This window comes from Eurytemora carolleeae, unplaced genomic scaffold (assembly GCF_000591075.1).
Source record: "Eurytemora carolleeae unplaced genomic scaffold, Eaff_2.0 scaffold156, whole genome shotgun sequence".
Lineage (NCBI taxonomy): Eukaryota > Metazoa > Arthropoda > Copepoda > Calanoida > Temoridae > Eurytemora > Eurytemora carolleeae.
In genome coordinates this window covers 273,651-289,236 of record NW_019396479.1, presented here as the reverse complement: position 1 = coordinate 289,236, position 15,586 = coordinate 273,651, and the positions used below count along the sequence as shown (strand labels likewise).

The following is a 15,586-nucleotide window of genomic DNA, read 5'->3' as shown; positions in this document are numbered from 1 at the left end:
ATATAGAGTTCCGTCCTAACTCAGGGTATCTCTCAACCTTAGATATAGATAATATAGAGTTCCGTCCTAACTCAGGGTATCTCTCATCTAAGATCCTTTTCTTCTTCTTTTCCTCTCTATTCTTCAATACCTTTTCCTCATTTTCCTTTACTTTTAAATTGTTTTTGTTTAATTTAAATTTAACATGTATGTATCGCTACAGAAGGGTCTCTCATTCAAAACAACCAACAATAGTAAGAGAGGCCCTGGCTAAATTAAAATGTAAGAATTGTGCAATTGTAATTGTTGTTTTTTATTAAAATAATCAAATATCTATCTATCTATCTATCTATCTATCTATCTGCCTTTTTTATTTTCTTTATTTCCCCAAAGTCCTTCTATTAGGTTTATAAAGAGTAGTTAAGTTTCAATATAGTTAAAAGGTTGCAAAAGTTGTTTTTCTAAAGTGGCTAGGGGGGGGGGGGTCTTCGATCAGACATTGAAGGGGGTCTCTTATAGTGATTCAATGATGATGATTTCTTCCTAGACACCCACATTGGCCTTTTCAAGAAAAATGAAAAACGGAAATTTACCGTCAAACATAAAAAATATTAAAAATGTTGCCTGGTCAGATTTCATAGCAATTTTTCTAAAAAAACATATGTATATTTTTGCATATACATATGCATCTAAAAAACGTATATTATGTGAACGAAATTTGTTTTTAAAAGTGAAATCAAATTACTACAAATTTAAAAAGTGGTCCTGACTGTTTAGCTTGGGCCAGTTGACATAATGGTAATTGACAAAACTGATTCTTTGGAGTTGTCGTAATACTATGTAACCCTCCATTAATTTATAGTAAGTATTCCAATAAAAATTAATCAATTTTCAGGTTGGAAAACAAGAACATGGCCAGACAAAGTTTACTAAGCAATAAATATAAATAGTTTTCAACTCTAAGAATAAATAAAATAAATAGTAATTTGAAATTACGTGTACAACCCTTTTAATTTTGTTTATTTCATTAAAAATTGTAAAGTATATATTTCTATCTTGATCTCCCCGGCTTATTTAAAGTATAATAGAGTTTTCATCCCCCCGGACAATACAAGCCTTAAACCTTTCAAAACCATCATCTTCAGAGAGTCAAAGGAAAATTATTAAAGAGATTGTACACCAAATTTTAACTGGTTTTTCAAGTTTCATCAAAATATTTTCCTTTAAACAAAATCTAAAACTCAACTATGAATATGGTTGAGGTAAGCTACAATAACAAATAGCTTAAATACTATGTAAGCTTGTAGAATGAGATTGTTTTGAAAATTAATAAATTAATGAAAACAAAACGAAGGTTCAATGTCTCCGTAAATCTTCGAATTGGATAAACACGTAAAATTGTAAAGAAAAAATCAATAAAAATCTTCGAAAATAAAAAATCTGAAGTTTATTATAACGTTTAAAAAACGGAAAAGAGAAGCAAAACTTGTAAAAGTCTGGTAGTGTACCACGAAAAGAAAAAGTTTTCTCTTTTGACAAAAAAAAGAATTATATTTTATGGTTGGATTAACTTTATAGTTTTGATACAGTAGTTTAATGCAGAATATGCGTGTTTATAATTAAACAAAAATCTAAAGTAATAATGTTAAAGAGTTTTAATCAAAATTAAAGTCTCATTTAAGGCTTTGCAATAAGTATTAACATGGCTTTAAACTCACAACTAGGTAGAAATATTGAGGTTAACCATATATTTTTCTCACAATGGGTTAAAAGTGCACGAGCAATCAACTTTAAACATGATAACAGATGGAAACTGTTAAATGAACCAAACTTATTAAAATCGATTCTAATTTCTAATTTATCAGGAACCAAACCCGTTTACTATTTCACACCTTTAATATCCCTATATTCAAAATAAAAGAATTATCAAAAATAAACTTACAGTTAACTTGAAGTGTGATTTTATGCTCCAGTTTTTGTCTCTGACCCAAAGCTCTATTCCAGACTGTACAACGGAATACAGCCCCGTTGTCTTCCTGAAAAATACAGAAAATCCATCAAAAATGAGGAAAAAATCCATCAAAAATGAGGAAAAATCCATCAAAAATGAGGAAAAAATCCACCAAAAAAGGTTCGATCTAAATTCTATTTTTTAATTATTGATCCATGAACACGTATAAAATGAAATTAGAAATTGTTAGCCTTGAGTTTAAAAATTAATTAATTATATTATTTTGTTTAATTATGAATCAGAATCAGCAAAGCATAGAATATTGCAGAATGATCCGATGCATGTCCATCTATGTGGCATCAGTAGACCGAACAAGGTTGATCTGGAAAATTAGACAAAAACCAGGATTTTTTTTATAAAAAGACCGGAAGTAAAAAAAGTAATTTTGGAAATATTACAGCGATCACCAAAAACGTCTGGATTAGGAATTCGTCTTTTAAACTTAAGTTATGACTTTAAATAATCCAATGAACATGAGACACATGCAGTGTGCAATGTAATTTGTAAACAGACCCATTTAACTTCATAATTTCTTTTAATAAATTACTATCATAAAACTATTTGCTTTATAACAACATCAAATGCTGTACAGTATTCCTTTAATGTCGTCTTCTACAGTTTTCTCTGGTTATCACTGTGTTCGATGAAAATGATAAATCAAACTAATCTGAATATTTTTATTTACAAAAATAAGTATTGCTTGAACAGATACAAAGAAGGTTTGTAGGCATACATTTTAAATAGAAAAAAGTAGGTAGTACACCATTTAGAGAAGAAACAAAATAGTCCCTGAAAACTAACCTTTTGAGGTAGAATTGTTAGAATGCTAAGACTTGGATCCTCTCTTGTTGATCCTAGGATCATAGTGGATTCTAGTAGTTGGGAGTCACCTTCACGATACCATCTCAACTTAACAATTTAGGGATTAATAATCCCTTTATTTAACTAAATGATATGACTTATAAGGTTTCCATTAAGATCATTTGTTACTGTGAATAAAGTTTTATGTTAAAAATGATTTTATCAAAAATCATTTCTTTGGAAGATAGGGACACTAGACACAAGACATTAGACAATAGACAATAAACGCTGGACACTAGATAAACACAAGACATTCGACAATAGACAATTAAGGATGGACACTTCTCCCTTAGCACGTAACATTAAATAAATATCAGTTATGTCTATTCCAAGTATAGAATTTATTTCACTATTCTGAAAAATCTGCTAAACTGGAAATTCTATTATTCGTCCGCGGTGCTTTATAATTTAGCAATAAGAAAAATTAAGAAAAATATAGAATTATTTTTAAAATACTCAAATTATTGGTCTAAAAAGAATCAAGAACGAAATCAAATTTTCTTTTCATTTTATCTTAATTAGATTCCCACCCGGGGAATACAAGTTGATGGGATTATATGGAAAGTGAATGGAGTGGAAATGAACGGGTGGGTCGGAATGAATGTTGATGGGATTATATGGAAAGAGGATGGAGTGGAAGTGAACGGGTGGGTCGGAATGAATGTTGATGGGATTATATGGAAAGAGGATGGAGTGGAAGTGAANATTATCTAATAAAAACAAGATTTTAAAGAAATGAAGGTTTATATAAATACATAAAAATATTAATATTTGATATTATTTTTTTGAAAAGAATTTTAAATTCATAAAAATTAGATCTTTTCTGAGTCCAAGATTTGAATATATGGTGAAAATTTATCTCAAGACTAAGCTATAGCACTAGGATCTGGACAACTGTCTGGAAGAAAAAGGGACTGTAAGCATAATGTCAAGTGACCCTCCATGCAAAGACGGTAATTCACATCACTGCCTTTTAAAGCTTTGTCTGATCAAGTATGAGCGAGGTATCCTTATTTAAAGTTTTTAAAACTGAAATTTTTTAATGTGGTTTCTTTAGAAAGGTGACTTGCGCATTCTTCTTCAGAAAAACATATAGGAATAATCAAAATTCAAAACCAAATCTAGAAAAAACCAAGATAATTGAAAAGATAAAGGCTTAAAGGGTACCGTTGTGAATTAGGCATTGACATCTTTGAAATTATTCATTAAACGTTAAAACTAAGAGAAACTGTTACTAGGTCAAGTGGCACGAAGGGTTCTGTTTTACCTGGGGCGGGGGTGAGCCCCCTACACTTGAACAGGTTAGGTTGACCGGAGTTCCCTCCGTAGAGACCGGAGTCGAAGGGATTACTCTGGGAGGAGATGGTTTCAGTAACACAGTCAAACTAAGAGAAGAAGAAGTATACAGGGAGAACCAGAAAACAGTGGAAATCACAGGCATTAAGTAAAGAATTAGATATGAAAAATTTATGCAACATTACTGCTAGGACTTGTTGATCTTGTAGCTCCTTTAGTTTTTATTTTATGCAATAGCATACATATGAACATTTTTATTTTCAAAAAAATTAGTTATGATTGAAGAAATATAAGTTTCCAATGTTTACTTTAGTTCAACGTGTGACTGTGATATGCATGGTTTATAAAGGTGAACAATCGTTTTAAATATTTTGAAATTTAACCTGATTTTCTTGATGTGAAGAAGAGTCCCTGTTCCACCTTGTTTAACCATACACTTGAAGTTCCCGTTATCCCTGTCATAGGTTGTATTCTCTATCTTTAGATCATACCGTCCTAACTCAGGGTACTTCTCAACCCTAGATATAGATAATATAGAGTTCCGTCCTAACTCAGGGTACTTCTCAACCCTAGATGTAGATAATATAGAGATCCGTCCTATCTCAGGGTACTTCTCAACCCTAGATATAGATAATATAGAGTTCCGTCCTAACTCAGGGTATCTCTCAACCTTAGATATAGATAATATAGAGTTCCGTCCTAACTCAGGGTATCTCTCAACCTTAGATATAGATAATATAGAGTTCCGTCCTAACTCAGGGTATCTCTCAACCTTAGATATAGATAATATTTAGTTCAGTCCTAACTCAGGGTATCTCTCAACCCTAGATATAGATAATATTGAGTTCCGTCCTAACTCAGGGTATCTCTCAACCTTAGATATAGATAATATAGAGTTCCGTCCTAACTCTGGGTATCTCTCAACCTTAGATATAGATAATATTTAATTCCGTCCTAACTCTGGGTACCTCTCAACCCTAGATATAGATAATATAGAGTTCAATTCTAACTCAGCCATAAATGAAGTTATATTCAAGATCATCCCTAATAACGTCACAAAGTTTACAGTTTACAAATACACGCTAAATACTCAAAAAATCTCTCTCTCTGTGTATTCAAAACTTAATAAATTTGAGTTCAGCATAGGCGTCTCTTGATTAAAATTGAATTCCAAATCAAATCAGTTCTGAAAACTGAACATTTGTTATTTGCAGCAAACTTTTATATTTTGATTATTTGTTTTATTTGTTTAATGTACTGTTTATTTTCCTTTAGTGATTATTGGTGTGAAGTTAACATGTTGTTTGCAAGTTTGTTGACGAGGGTTCTTGTTGTTTGTTTGTCAGATATTGTGTTTGTATGTGTTGTGTTGTGTTGTATGTTTTGCTATGTATTAGAACGCCAGGGAAAACTTTAACTTCCTATCTCAATATCAGTTTATCTAAACAGAAATAGATTCAAACCCGCCTCTCAATTTCTAAAGTGAAACATAGGGGTTGATAGAAAACGCAAAGAGAAGGGGGTATATTGTGTTGACATCCTCCCCCTTCCCTCCATCCTCATAAAAAAAAAACTATTCTTTAACACCCCCTCCACCCCGGCCCCCCCATGCAGCGAGGTTTTGCAAATAGCGTTCACAGATTTTTCATAAATGAAAATTCTCAAAATGTCACGTTTAGTTGTTCTTTATTGTTATTTTTTCTTTGCCAGAAAGAGGTTGTAGTTATAATGTTAAGTGATCGACCTTTCATTTAAAAGAGGTGCATTCCCAATTCACAACGGTACCCTTCAAACCTTTATCTGATCAATAATGTTGTAGATATCGTCGTTATTTAGCTTGACCAGTGCTCAATTCTGAGGGATGTACGCAAGATAACTTATCAGAGAAACAAAATTGAAAATAATAATCTTGCATCGGACATGCCACTCTTCAAATAGAGTGTCATTTGAAATAAAGTTTACAGTCACTTTATTTTTTAAAATTTAAAATTAGTTTAGTGGATCAAAGTTTAAAGTACAAACAGTTTTAGTTAAAAGAATCTTGTATTTCTGTTTAGACAGGAAACTCAATTTTTACCTATTCAAACTCTTCCTGCGAATATTGACATATTTCCTGATGTCTGCCAGGAATATTATTAAAATAGGGAAAAGCATACTTCTACACTTCTGTCTATTGTTACATTTGCTTGTTTATTTTAGGAGAAAAAGGCAGGTTTGATAATGTTTACCTGACTAGATTTGGGTATGTATGTTAAAGTATTCAGGCTTGACTTTTTTAGACAGTAAACCGACGATATCTTACTCATTTATTTTCATAGATAAAGACTGAAAGGGTGCCTTTGTGAATCTAATATGACACTCAACAAATGGAAAGTTACTTGAAATAACGTTTATATTCCCTCTAATGAGGACCAGTGTATAAGTTAGCAGTGCTAAAAAAGTGGTATTTAAATTATTTATGTTTTGTTCATTGGAACCAATAAAACTTTGGAATATGAAGACGACAGTTAGACACACTTTTGCGTGGTTAAGATTGTTTTAATTGATTGATTAATATTTTTTACCATACTTAGCTTAAATTTCATCTGTGAAAAAATATACAGTTTTAAATTGCTGTGTTTATGTTTATTAAACTATTTTAAATTAAAACCGTCGTCTTATTTCTCCATAGTTGCATTGCCCCCCTCCCCCTTCCCCCACATGTATATTTATTAGTGTACCGGAAATACAAAATATTCCGCTGTTGTTGAACCAACTTGGGTAAAAATATTCTAAATTTCCGTTTTCAATATCGAAAGAAATCTATTCTATACAGGATTCATATATTCTTAGATTTTTCAGAGTTTCACTTGAATTGAGATATTCATAGAAGTGTAAAGATGTTTTGATGTCAGTGCTAAGGATGGGGGGGGGGGAGTGGCCCCCTTGCTACGTTATGGTGTCATGTTCCTATTCTTATATCAAACAGAAGTATCAATGTGTATCTACTATCTATATATATTATATATTCTTTAAATGAATTGAATCGAACTTCCTTGAAAGTTCAGCAAAGCATGAAATAGCAAAAATCTGGTTTCAACTACACAATCTTTCTGTGTACAGGGCGTGTCAAAATAATGTACGAGAATTTTGCTTAAATCCCTCTTACAGGTTGTTACAACGTTTACTACTGAATTGGACAGGTTTGTCAATTTCTTTGGGTTTATTGTAAGATTATTTGACTCTGGTTGCATTGCACTGTTGCACATCAACTTTTTCCCCCAATTTATCAGAAAAATTGTCCCCTAAGAACCCCCCCTCCTAACCCACCCCTATGAACCGCCAATGATTCCGTCATACCTTTCACATTTGCCTTTGTCTTAACAAGTTCTCTAAACTAAAGTGTTAATTTAAGTTTTTCCAAATAAAATTAAACAATTTTAAAATTAAATTTCACATTTATAATTTCACATTCATCATGGTTCCAATAAAAAGTTTCACTTGAGGAGTCAATGCATTTTAATGATGCAAATAATAAGCATGTTCTCAAAATATGATAAAATATTCATCAATTCAGAAAATACATTTTAGATTCAGGTTTATACCGAGAATTCTATAGTTATATAGAGATACTGCTAAGAAAGAGAGAATAAACATTTTTAACGAAAAAAAGAAATATTTTGAAAAAAATGTCAGGGGGGGGTAGGGAGTCGTTATTACAAAAAAATTAATTAAAGAAGGAAAGAGCTAGAAAAAAGTGAATATAGTTTAACCAGCAATAATTTGATACTTTCCAACATGCACAACTTTAATGAGAAAATAACACATTTTGGTTTTTAACTTTAGCTGAAACTAAGGTGTTTTTACACATGGGGGGTTATGAAATTAAAACTTGTCAACGTTAAATGCAAGATATTTAAGATATTTTAAATAGTTTTCAAACAAGTCCCAATCCTACTCTTTCTCCAAACACAAAGATAGACACTAGGTCGACTCATCTCACCAAATCTCGTTTTTAAGAGGAAGTGGGGTTCATACAATACACATAATGCAGGGGTTGTTTTCAATTATCAAATATTAAATGATCATAGGGAAAGACAGATATTTCCCCCCTAAAATGTAAACAAAAAATAAAAAACAAAGGAAGGACTGAAAAATTAATTTTCAGAATACGTTTACATTTGACCCCAAGTTTTCTAAAATTGTTCAGTTTTGCACAGCTTGTCTGTTGAACTCAGTACACTGAACCTCTATCAATATATACTCTGTGTCTTACCTCACCCATGATTACATACTTTTCTTCTAAACATATATGGCCAGGAGCTAGTCCTGATTGAAGTATATTGAACGATTGCTAAAATATTTGAGTTGGAATTTTAAATTATCAAAAACATAAAGCATTACCTTTTTATGTTAATTATTACTCTATAATTAATTAATTAATTAATAATTAATCAATCAATTAATAAAAGGAAGAGTTAAAGAGGTATAATGTCAAATTTACAGATATCTTATCACAACAATTGCCAACGTATAATCATAGAGAATAGAATATATATTAGAGGGGAATTTACTTGAAAAAAGTGTAAAACGGCCATTTTGTTGTACAATTCCATACTGCAGGTGTACTTAACATATTTATGCTATATAACCTTTTGGGCCCTGCAATATAGAAAATCTAAAATTATTGTTAAAAGAAAACCAAATTATGAAATAGGCTGGTTTCATAATTGACCAATGATCATTTCACATAGACTCTATGCCTTCCACTTTACAAACGATGATTTTCCGTTATAACTATAAATCAAATGATGTTTTTTATTCACTAATTCATTATAAAGTTTATTTAACAGTTTAAAAAATTAGAAATTGAAATGGATAGTCTAGGGAACATACTGTATTAATGTACTCTACTGCATATAATTTGTGAACATTTACATGATTTGTACACTTTGAACTCCCTTTCAGACTGAAAGGGACTGAAAAACTTCATACCGAGAGATTCTTTTCGTCGTTAACGATCGTTAACAAAACGACGAATTTTATAAAAACGATCGTTTTGAAAAACGATCGTTTTTAAAAACGAGCGTTTTGAAAAACGATCATCTCGTTTTCGATTTTTCGTCGTCGTTATCATAACGAAACGATCGTTTTTCTGAAAAATGAAAACGTTAACATCCCTAGATACAAGCATATACAATTTTTATAATGCAAACGCAATCCTAGATAAAGAAGTAATATAGATTGATGATTTTTAGCTTCACAGAAAATTGATTACGTTTTGCTGATTTATAGATGACACTCTGAATTATAATTTACAGGAACAAGCTATAAACTCTATTCTCTTGTAAAAACTTATCAAGACTTGAATCTTAAAATGACCTAGAGGTGCTACAGTATAAGTTTCCATTCTGTGAACAGTCTCTTTCTTTACCTGTAATTTGAATCTAGTGATGTGCTCCCTATCGCTGCATTATCACTCCCATCCCTGTTATTCCTGATCCAGTAGAGTGTCACCTCAGTCCTAGCTGCTACTGGGTCAAACCTACAGAAAAACATCTATTAAAGGGACTCTTAACGTGATTTAAATTAAAGTGTGTCATGTCCGATTTATAACGGTACCCTTGGCACCTTGGTCTGGTCATCGATGACATAGAGTTCCTCTTTTTTAGAATGGAAATTGCGTGTTTACTGGCAGCATAGAGTGTACACTGTACATTGTACATTGTACAGTGGAAACTCTAACCTCTTGTTTACCAGAGTTCGAATCGTTCCATCTGTACTTTTTGCGTCTCCGGCTGTGGCCGTCCGAAGTACGGTGAAACACGAGGGGGGAGTCATTAAATTACGTTGTTTCTTTCATTTTTCTTTTCCTTCACTTTTTCTGTTTGAAAGTGTAATTTATGTTAATGATTATTGAAAGCTATAAATTGCGTTGTTTAATATAAAATGTGTAGAGTATATATATATATAGAGTGTATTTACTAAAATACTAAATAAATTGGGTTTATTAGAAAATAAATCTAAAAACATGTAATAAATCAGTATAATGGGTGTCGAGGGTAAACTCAACCCAATCAATCAAGACATTTTCCCAATTTTCCCAAAAATAAGACATATTTTTCGCTTCACAAACAAAACTTTTTTAAAGTAAAAGTAAAATTATGAAGTTTCTAATTAAAGGACTGATTATATATTCGACTCAAACTCTAATTAATATATCTCTGTTATTCTAACTTTAAAAATAAGAATTATAGAATGTGTAATTATCTGACTCGCCTCAAACTCCAATTTTATAATCCTTATATGTTTACAACCTGATGTCGTTAATATTTAACGTAAATCAATTTGTTTGAAGTTTCAATGATTTTAACAAGTAGGCAGGAAATAATTAGAGTTTAAGGCAAGTTATCAGTTCCCTTACAACAAATATCAATGATTTAATAATGATCATAAAGTTATCATTCGACACTACTGTTATATACATATTGAAATTAGTTCAACCTCTTGGATTAATCAGATTCTATCTAACTATCTATCTATGGTATCCCTGGAGCCTAACTTTAAACTTTAATTTATTATACATCAAAGATACAACTGGTTTATATTGGTTTGTGTAAACAAGGATAATTTTGACTTTAAGAAAATTCTTCATTATCAACTTGAAGGGACTGTAGATGGGATTTACAGTGACCCCATCCGTTTATTTTTATTATTAAAGGGTACTTTGTTGTGAATCAGACATGACTTTTTCATGTATGGAGGGTTACTCGAATTTACGTTCACAATCCCTTTAAACGAAACAAAAATTGGCAAATACGTGGTTTGGAAAACGAATAAATTGAATAAGTTTTATCTAAGAAAAATCGAATTCTAAGAATTAAGCCTCTAAATGAACCAACAATAATGATTTGTTTTCAGGAAATATCACTTTTGCATTTATCTGTTTTTCAATCCTCATAATTCCGGGAATTAATAAGTAAATATATGACAACTCAATTTTCTTTTATTTAAATATTAATAAGAATAAGTTTAAAAATGGGTCGAATAAAAAACATAATTGATAAAATCATAATAACTATGTTTTTTCTCAATTTTCTTCTGAATCTATATAAGTTTTTTTTCATCGGAACTCCAGTTATTTATCGATATCTAAATTTTGGTTCGGAAATACAACTTCCTACCTACCTACCTACCTACCTACCTACCTACCTACCTACCTACCTACCTACCTACCTACTTACCTACCTACCTACTTACCTACCTACCTGCCTATCTACCTTCCTACCTACCTACCTATATACCTACCTACCTACCTACCTACCTACTTACTTATCTATCTATCTTCCTACATACCTACCTACTTAGCTAACTAGTTAGCTAAGCTAGTAACTAGCTAACTGACAAACGAGATATATATATACATAAAATGTATATATAAATTGTATGATATATATTAATATAAACTAATAAAGGCAAACTATGGTTTCACGGTATAAACACTGTTATCCTTCACGCGGCATGAATTCTAGAAGGGGGGTGTTGCCCCCCCCCCCCCAGCCCAGTTTGCTTGGGGGAGGGCAGATTTAGAGAGGGGTTGTGAGATCAAGGGCCGGAAAATCAGAGTATATGTATTTTGACCTCGAAACCCTTTTTTTCGCAATATTGAATTTAAATAGTCATAACAATATATCTGGAGCACATCAATAGTTTAAACACAACTGTAAACACAGTTTGAAAGGGTGTGACCGTGTGTTCTTGAATTTTGAAGAACAATTGGAAATTCGATTTAGAGAGTGTTAAAGGATCCAAATACAACGAAAAAAAAATTTGCCTCAGTAAAGGCTTCAGGGTTTTGATACGTAGATGTAGAGGTTCGACACTAAAATCATATAGATAAAAATCCCTTTTATCATTCACCTATTGAAGACTCAAATTAAGTATTTTTTCTAATTATACCATTCAATTCCCTCCCGTTTTAAATTTGACACTTAACAAACACCTCACACCTGACAAATTCTTACGAGATATATTTTTTCCGCCCTCCATTATACTTCTTCTTAATTTTAGTTTTAGCATTTTTAATTGTATCTTTTCAAGATATAATATTACCGCCCATCATTATACGTTTGTTTTAATTTTTATATTTTTTTCCATTTTTAATGTCATTAATATTGCAAAAAAATTCCAACTTTTTAAACCATTGAAATACGCTTTTTAAACCTTCTTAATACTTTCTATCTATTTCTAATTGCAAAATAATTTCTATTTCCGTTTTTAATTACCACTATTCTTAACAAACTATAGTGTGTTTCCTACAACAAATAATAATAAACAACTGGACAAATAAAAATGTTCCAAGACGTAATAATGGTTTCCATCGAACAAAAGATTAATATATTTCTAATCCAGAAATGTTTTCGAACCAAGCTTCCGCAACGATTATTTTGAAAGAAGTGGATTAACTGATTACTCGCCTTAAACTATATTTTTCTAATCCCTTTATCATTGCAACCTTATGTCGTAGACTTTTGATCATTTAAACAATGCATTTTTTTAAGCAGTCTAAATTTTTAAATATCAATTTGTTTCCGCTGTGTTTCAAAGAATAAGTTAAAAGAAAAGTTTAAGATGAATAGTCTTTATTGTTTTGATCGTAAATAGTTCTATGAACTTTAAACACAGCTATTTTGCAGTTTAAACTTTATACTTTCAAACGATTGATAGATCTATTTGCATTATAAAAACATTAAAAAACAAAATACTGATTAAATGTCGTCTTTCTATTCCACAATTTTATAGATCTCACTGTATACCTGCATTGTAAAGTAACTTCTTCCCCTTCAAGCACATCTAAACTTTCACGCTCTGTCCCTTCAACAAATCCTGAAAAAAAACGATAAAGGAACTTTAAGTGTAATGTTTAAGTGACCCTCCATGCAAAGATGGCAATACCCAATTCACAACGGTACCCTTGAAATCTGTATCTGATCAATAATGTGGAAGAAATTATCTGTTCTAGGTTTTCTTTGTGTTTATTTCTGATAATTCAAATATGAATAAATCATTTTTGTAGAGAAGCCACATTTCAAAATAAATAGTTTTTAAAACAATAAACATTCATATTTAATTCAATCTTGATAAGGCAAAGCTTTAAAGGATACCATTGTGAATCGAGATTAACAATGGTATCCTAATTTGGTGAACAGTGATCGGGTTTTGCCATTTTTGCTTTGGGATTTGACATGAATGTGGTGTTTGGTTGCCCACAAAAGAAAATCCGCTAAGAGAACGTTAACAATCTACGATTTTTTTATGTTGTGCGAAAAAATGGCGGAAATGTTAGCACTGATTTTCATTAAATATATTTTTCACACATTTCTAGAGCATTTCTTTGATCTAAAATTGCTTGCACCAAATATTTACCCAAGACCCCCCCCCCCAAAACAAACACACTTTTCCTAGTTCAACTTTTACATTACAGCAATGAAGTAAGAAAATGAACTTTTTAAAGTTTAAAAAGACATTTAAAATTGAAAAAGTTATTTCTGGAGCAAAGTTCAACTTAATTTTTTTAAGAGAAAGAGAATAATTTGCTTTAACCATGTTTTTAAACATTTACAGAATTTTTTCTGAAACATTTTTTGGGAATGCTAAACTCTCAATTTTTCAATCTTCAATCTTCAATCATTATCATATTATCAGAAGAAGAAAAAGTTCTGATAGATAATCCTGCATTTTGTAAAATTTTGTAGTTTAAAGCAGGGGTGAGTTTTTTCAAATAATAACGATAAACTAAATAAACGAGAATTTGAATTTTTCATCCAGATTGAAAACTAGACAAAGGGAGGGAGGATATTTTTGATAACATTTTTGTATACTAATTCTAGAATAAACAAAACCTTGAACCCTTCTCCAGAGCTCGCAACTTAAAACAGGAAATTGTGCGGAACCCAGAATCAAAAACCGGGTTTTGTGAATTTTCAACGACAATTTTGAAGATACCAATATTTTGACTGAGAAATAGTTTTCATATTTTTATTATAATTGACAGTTATTACATTGTATCAATGAATATACTCCGAAATGAAAATTTGGAAGTTTCGTTTAACGATATTTTTTTTAAGTTACCGGCTCTTAATTAAATATGCACACCAAACCATCAACTTTATAAAATACAAACAAATAATTTAGGGATTTTAAGGCTATCTCACCTCCGTTGTGAATCAGACATGTCACTCATTATAGTGGAGAGTAACATAAAATTGCATCTATAATTCCCTGCATGGAACATTTGTTGCAAATATGGATTTTTGAAAGCTATTTTTCGTATCGATAAATTTGCACAAATATGATAAAAATAGATTAACAATTTAACATAGCAAGAAGCACGATTCATTGTGAATTTTTAGTTTAAACCTACTTCAACAAAAATCGGTATGTTCTCTGTAAAAACATGTAATCTATGGTCAGTGGTCACAATCTAATGTTTTTATGACAGAAACTGTATTTATTTTAACAAATCGTTCCAGGTCTCAAAAAATACTTTATTTTATATAATACGTATTTTTTTGAAAAAATAATTAAATGACACCATATTTTCGTGTAAAAAAATGTAAAAAAGGGTATGGGGGGGGGGGTTATGAAATAAATCTATTAAAATCTGGAAAGATAAAATCTTATGGAATTGGATTCATTGAAGATTATTCGGAAAAAGGAATATTTGGAACCGGCAAAATTCTTTGAATTGATAATTTCGTGTTATGCAAGCTAGAGGAGCTGAATAACAATATTCACGGGATAATGATAGTTCTATGAAATCTACTTCCAAGTCTATGAACTCCCCTCAGTCAGAAACTGTTTAATTAATTTCATTTTAGTTTCTTCTAGAACTTCTAGAGTTCTTCAAGTAAATTAACACAGTATTAGGAAGAAAATTATTTTTAAATTGCTTGTAAGGTTGAGAGAAAATACAAAATAAAACCAATTAAATGTTAAATGATTTTTTACCTTTTTCACTCAACAAATAGAAAAGTATAAGCCTAGACAGGAACTCCATTATTAATTGTGATTTATTCGTTTTTCTATCTCACATAGTTTTTAATCTCACTTTATTTGATTACTGATTCACATTAAATATTAAACTGATGAAGTTAATAACACTTCTGTCCTGGCATGTCACTCGCACCAGTACCAATGGTCAACTGTTAACTAACCGAACCGATTGAAAAGCCGGTGTACTCACGCTTTTCTCGATTTCCCGCATTTCTTTCCGCGTATTTCTGGCGGATTCGTCCGACGGACCGGTACAAGTAGAACCCAGACGGGGAAGCCACGGTTAGAGGTCGTGACGGTACAGAAGCATAGTTGCATTTGTATGTACATTATATAAGCATAATTAAGAGCTGCAGGGACGGACGGAAATTAGGTGAGAATTACGGGGAAGCCCCTCCCCCCTCC

The 15,586-nt window shown here is 31.2% G+C and overlaps 1 protein-coding gene across 1 annotated transcript in view; it reads right to left on the bottom strand.

Annotated features, from left to right (window-relative positions):
* The window catches only part of LOC111704031 (hemicentin-2), a 34,382-nt gene extending 19,010 nt beyond the window's left edge, over positions 1-15,372 (bottom strand). The window contains exons 1-7 of the mRNA XM_023476143.1: positions 15,137-15,372; positions 12,943-13,012; positions 9,561-9,671; positions 4,531-4,665; positions 4,119-4,236; positions 2,792-2,899; positions 1,922-2,015 (exon numbers count right to left, since the gene is read on the bottom strand). Coding sequence (XP_023331911.1) covers positions 1,922-2,015; positions 2,792-2,899; positions 4,119-4,236; positions 4,531-4,665; positions 9,561-9,671; positions 12,943-13,012; positions 15,137-15,185 — 685 coding nt within the window. The 5' untranslated portion in view covers positions 15,186-15,372. The remainder of the gene's footprint in view (positions 1-1,921; positions 2,016-2,791; positions 2,900-4,118; positions 4,237-4,530; positions 4,666-9,560; positions 9,672-12,942; positions 13,013-15,136) is intronic.
* Between the last annotated feature and the right edge of the window lie 214 nt (positions 15,373-15,586).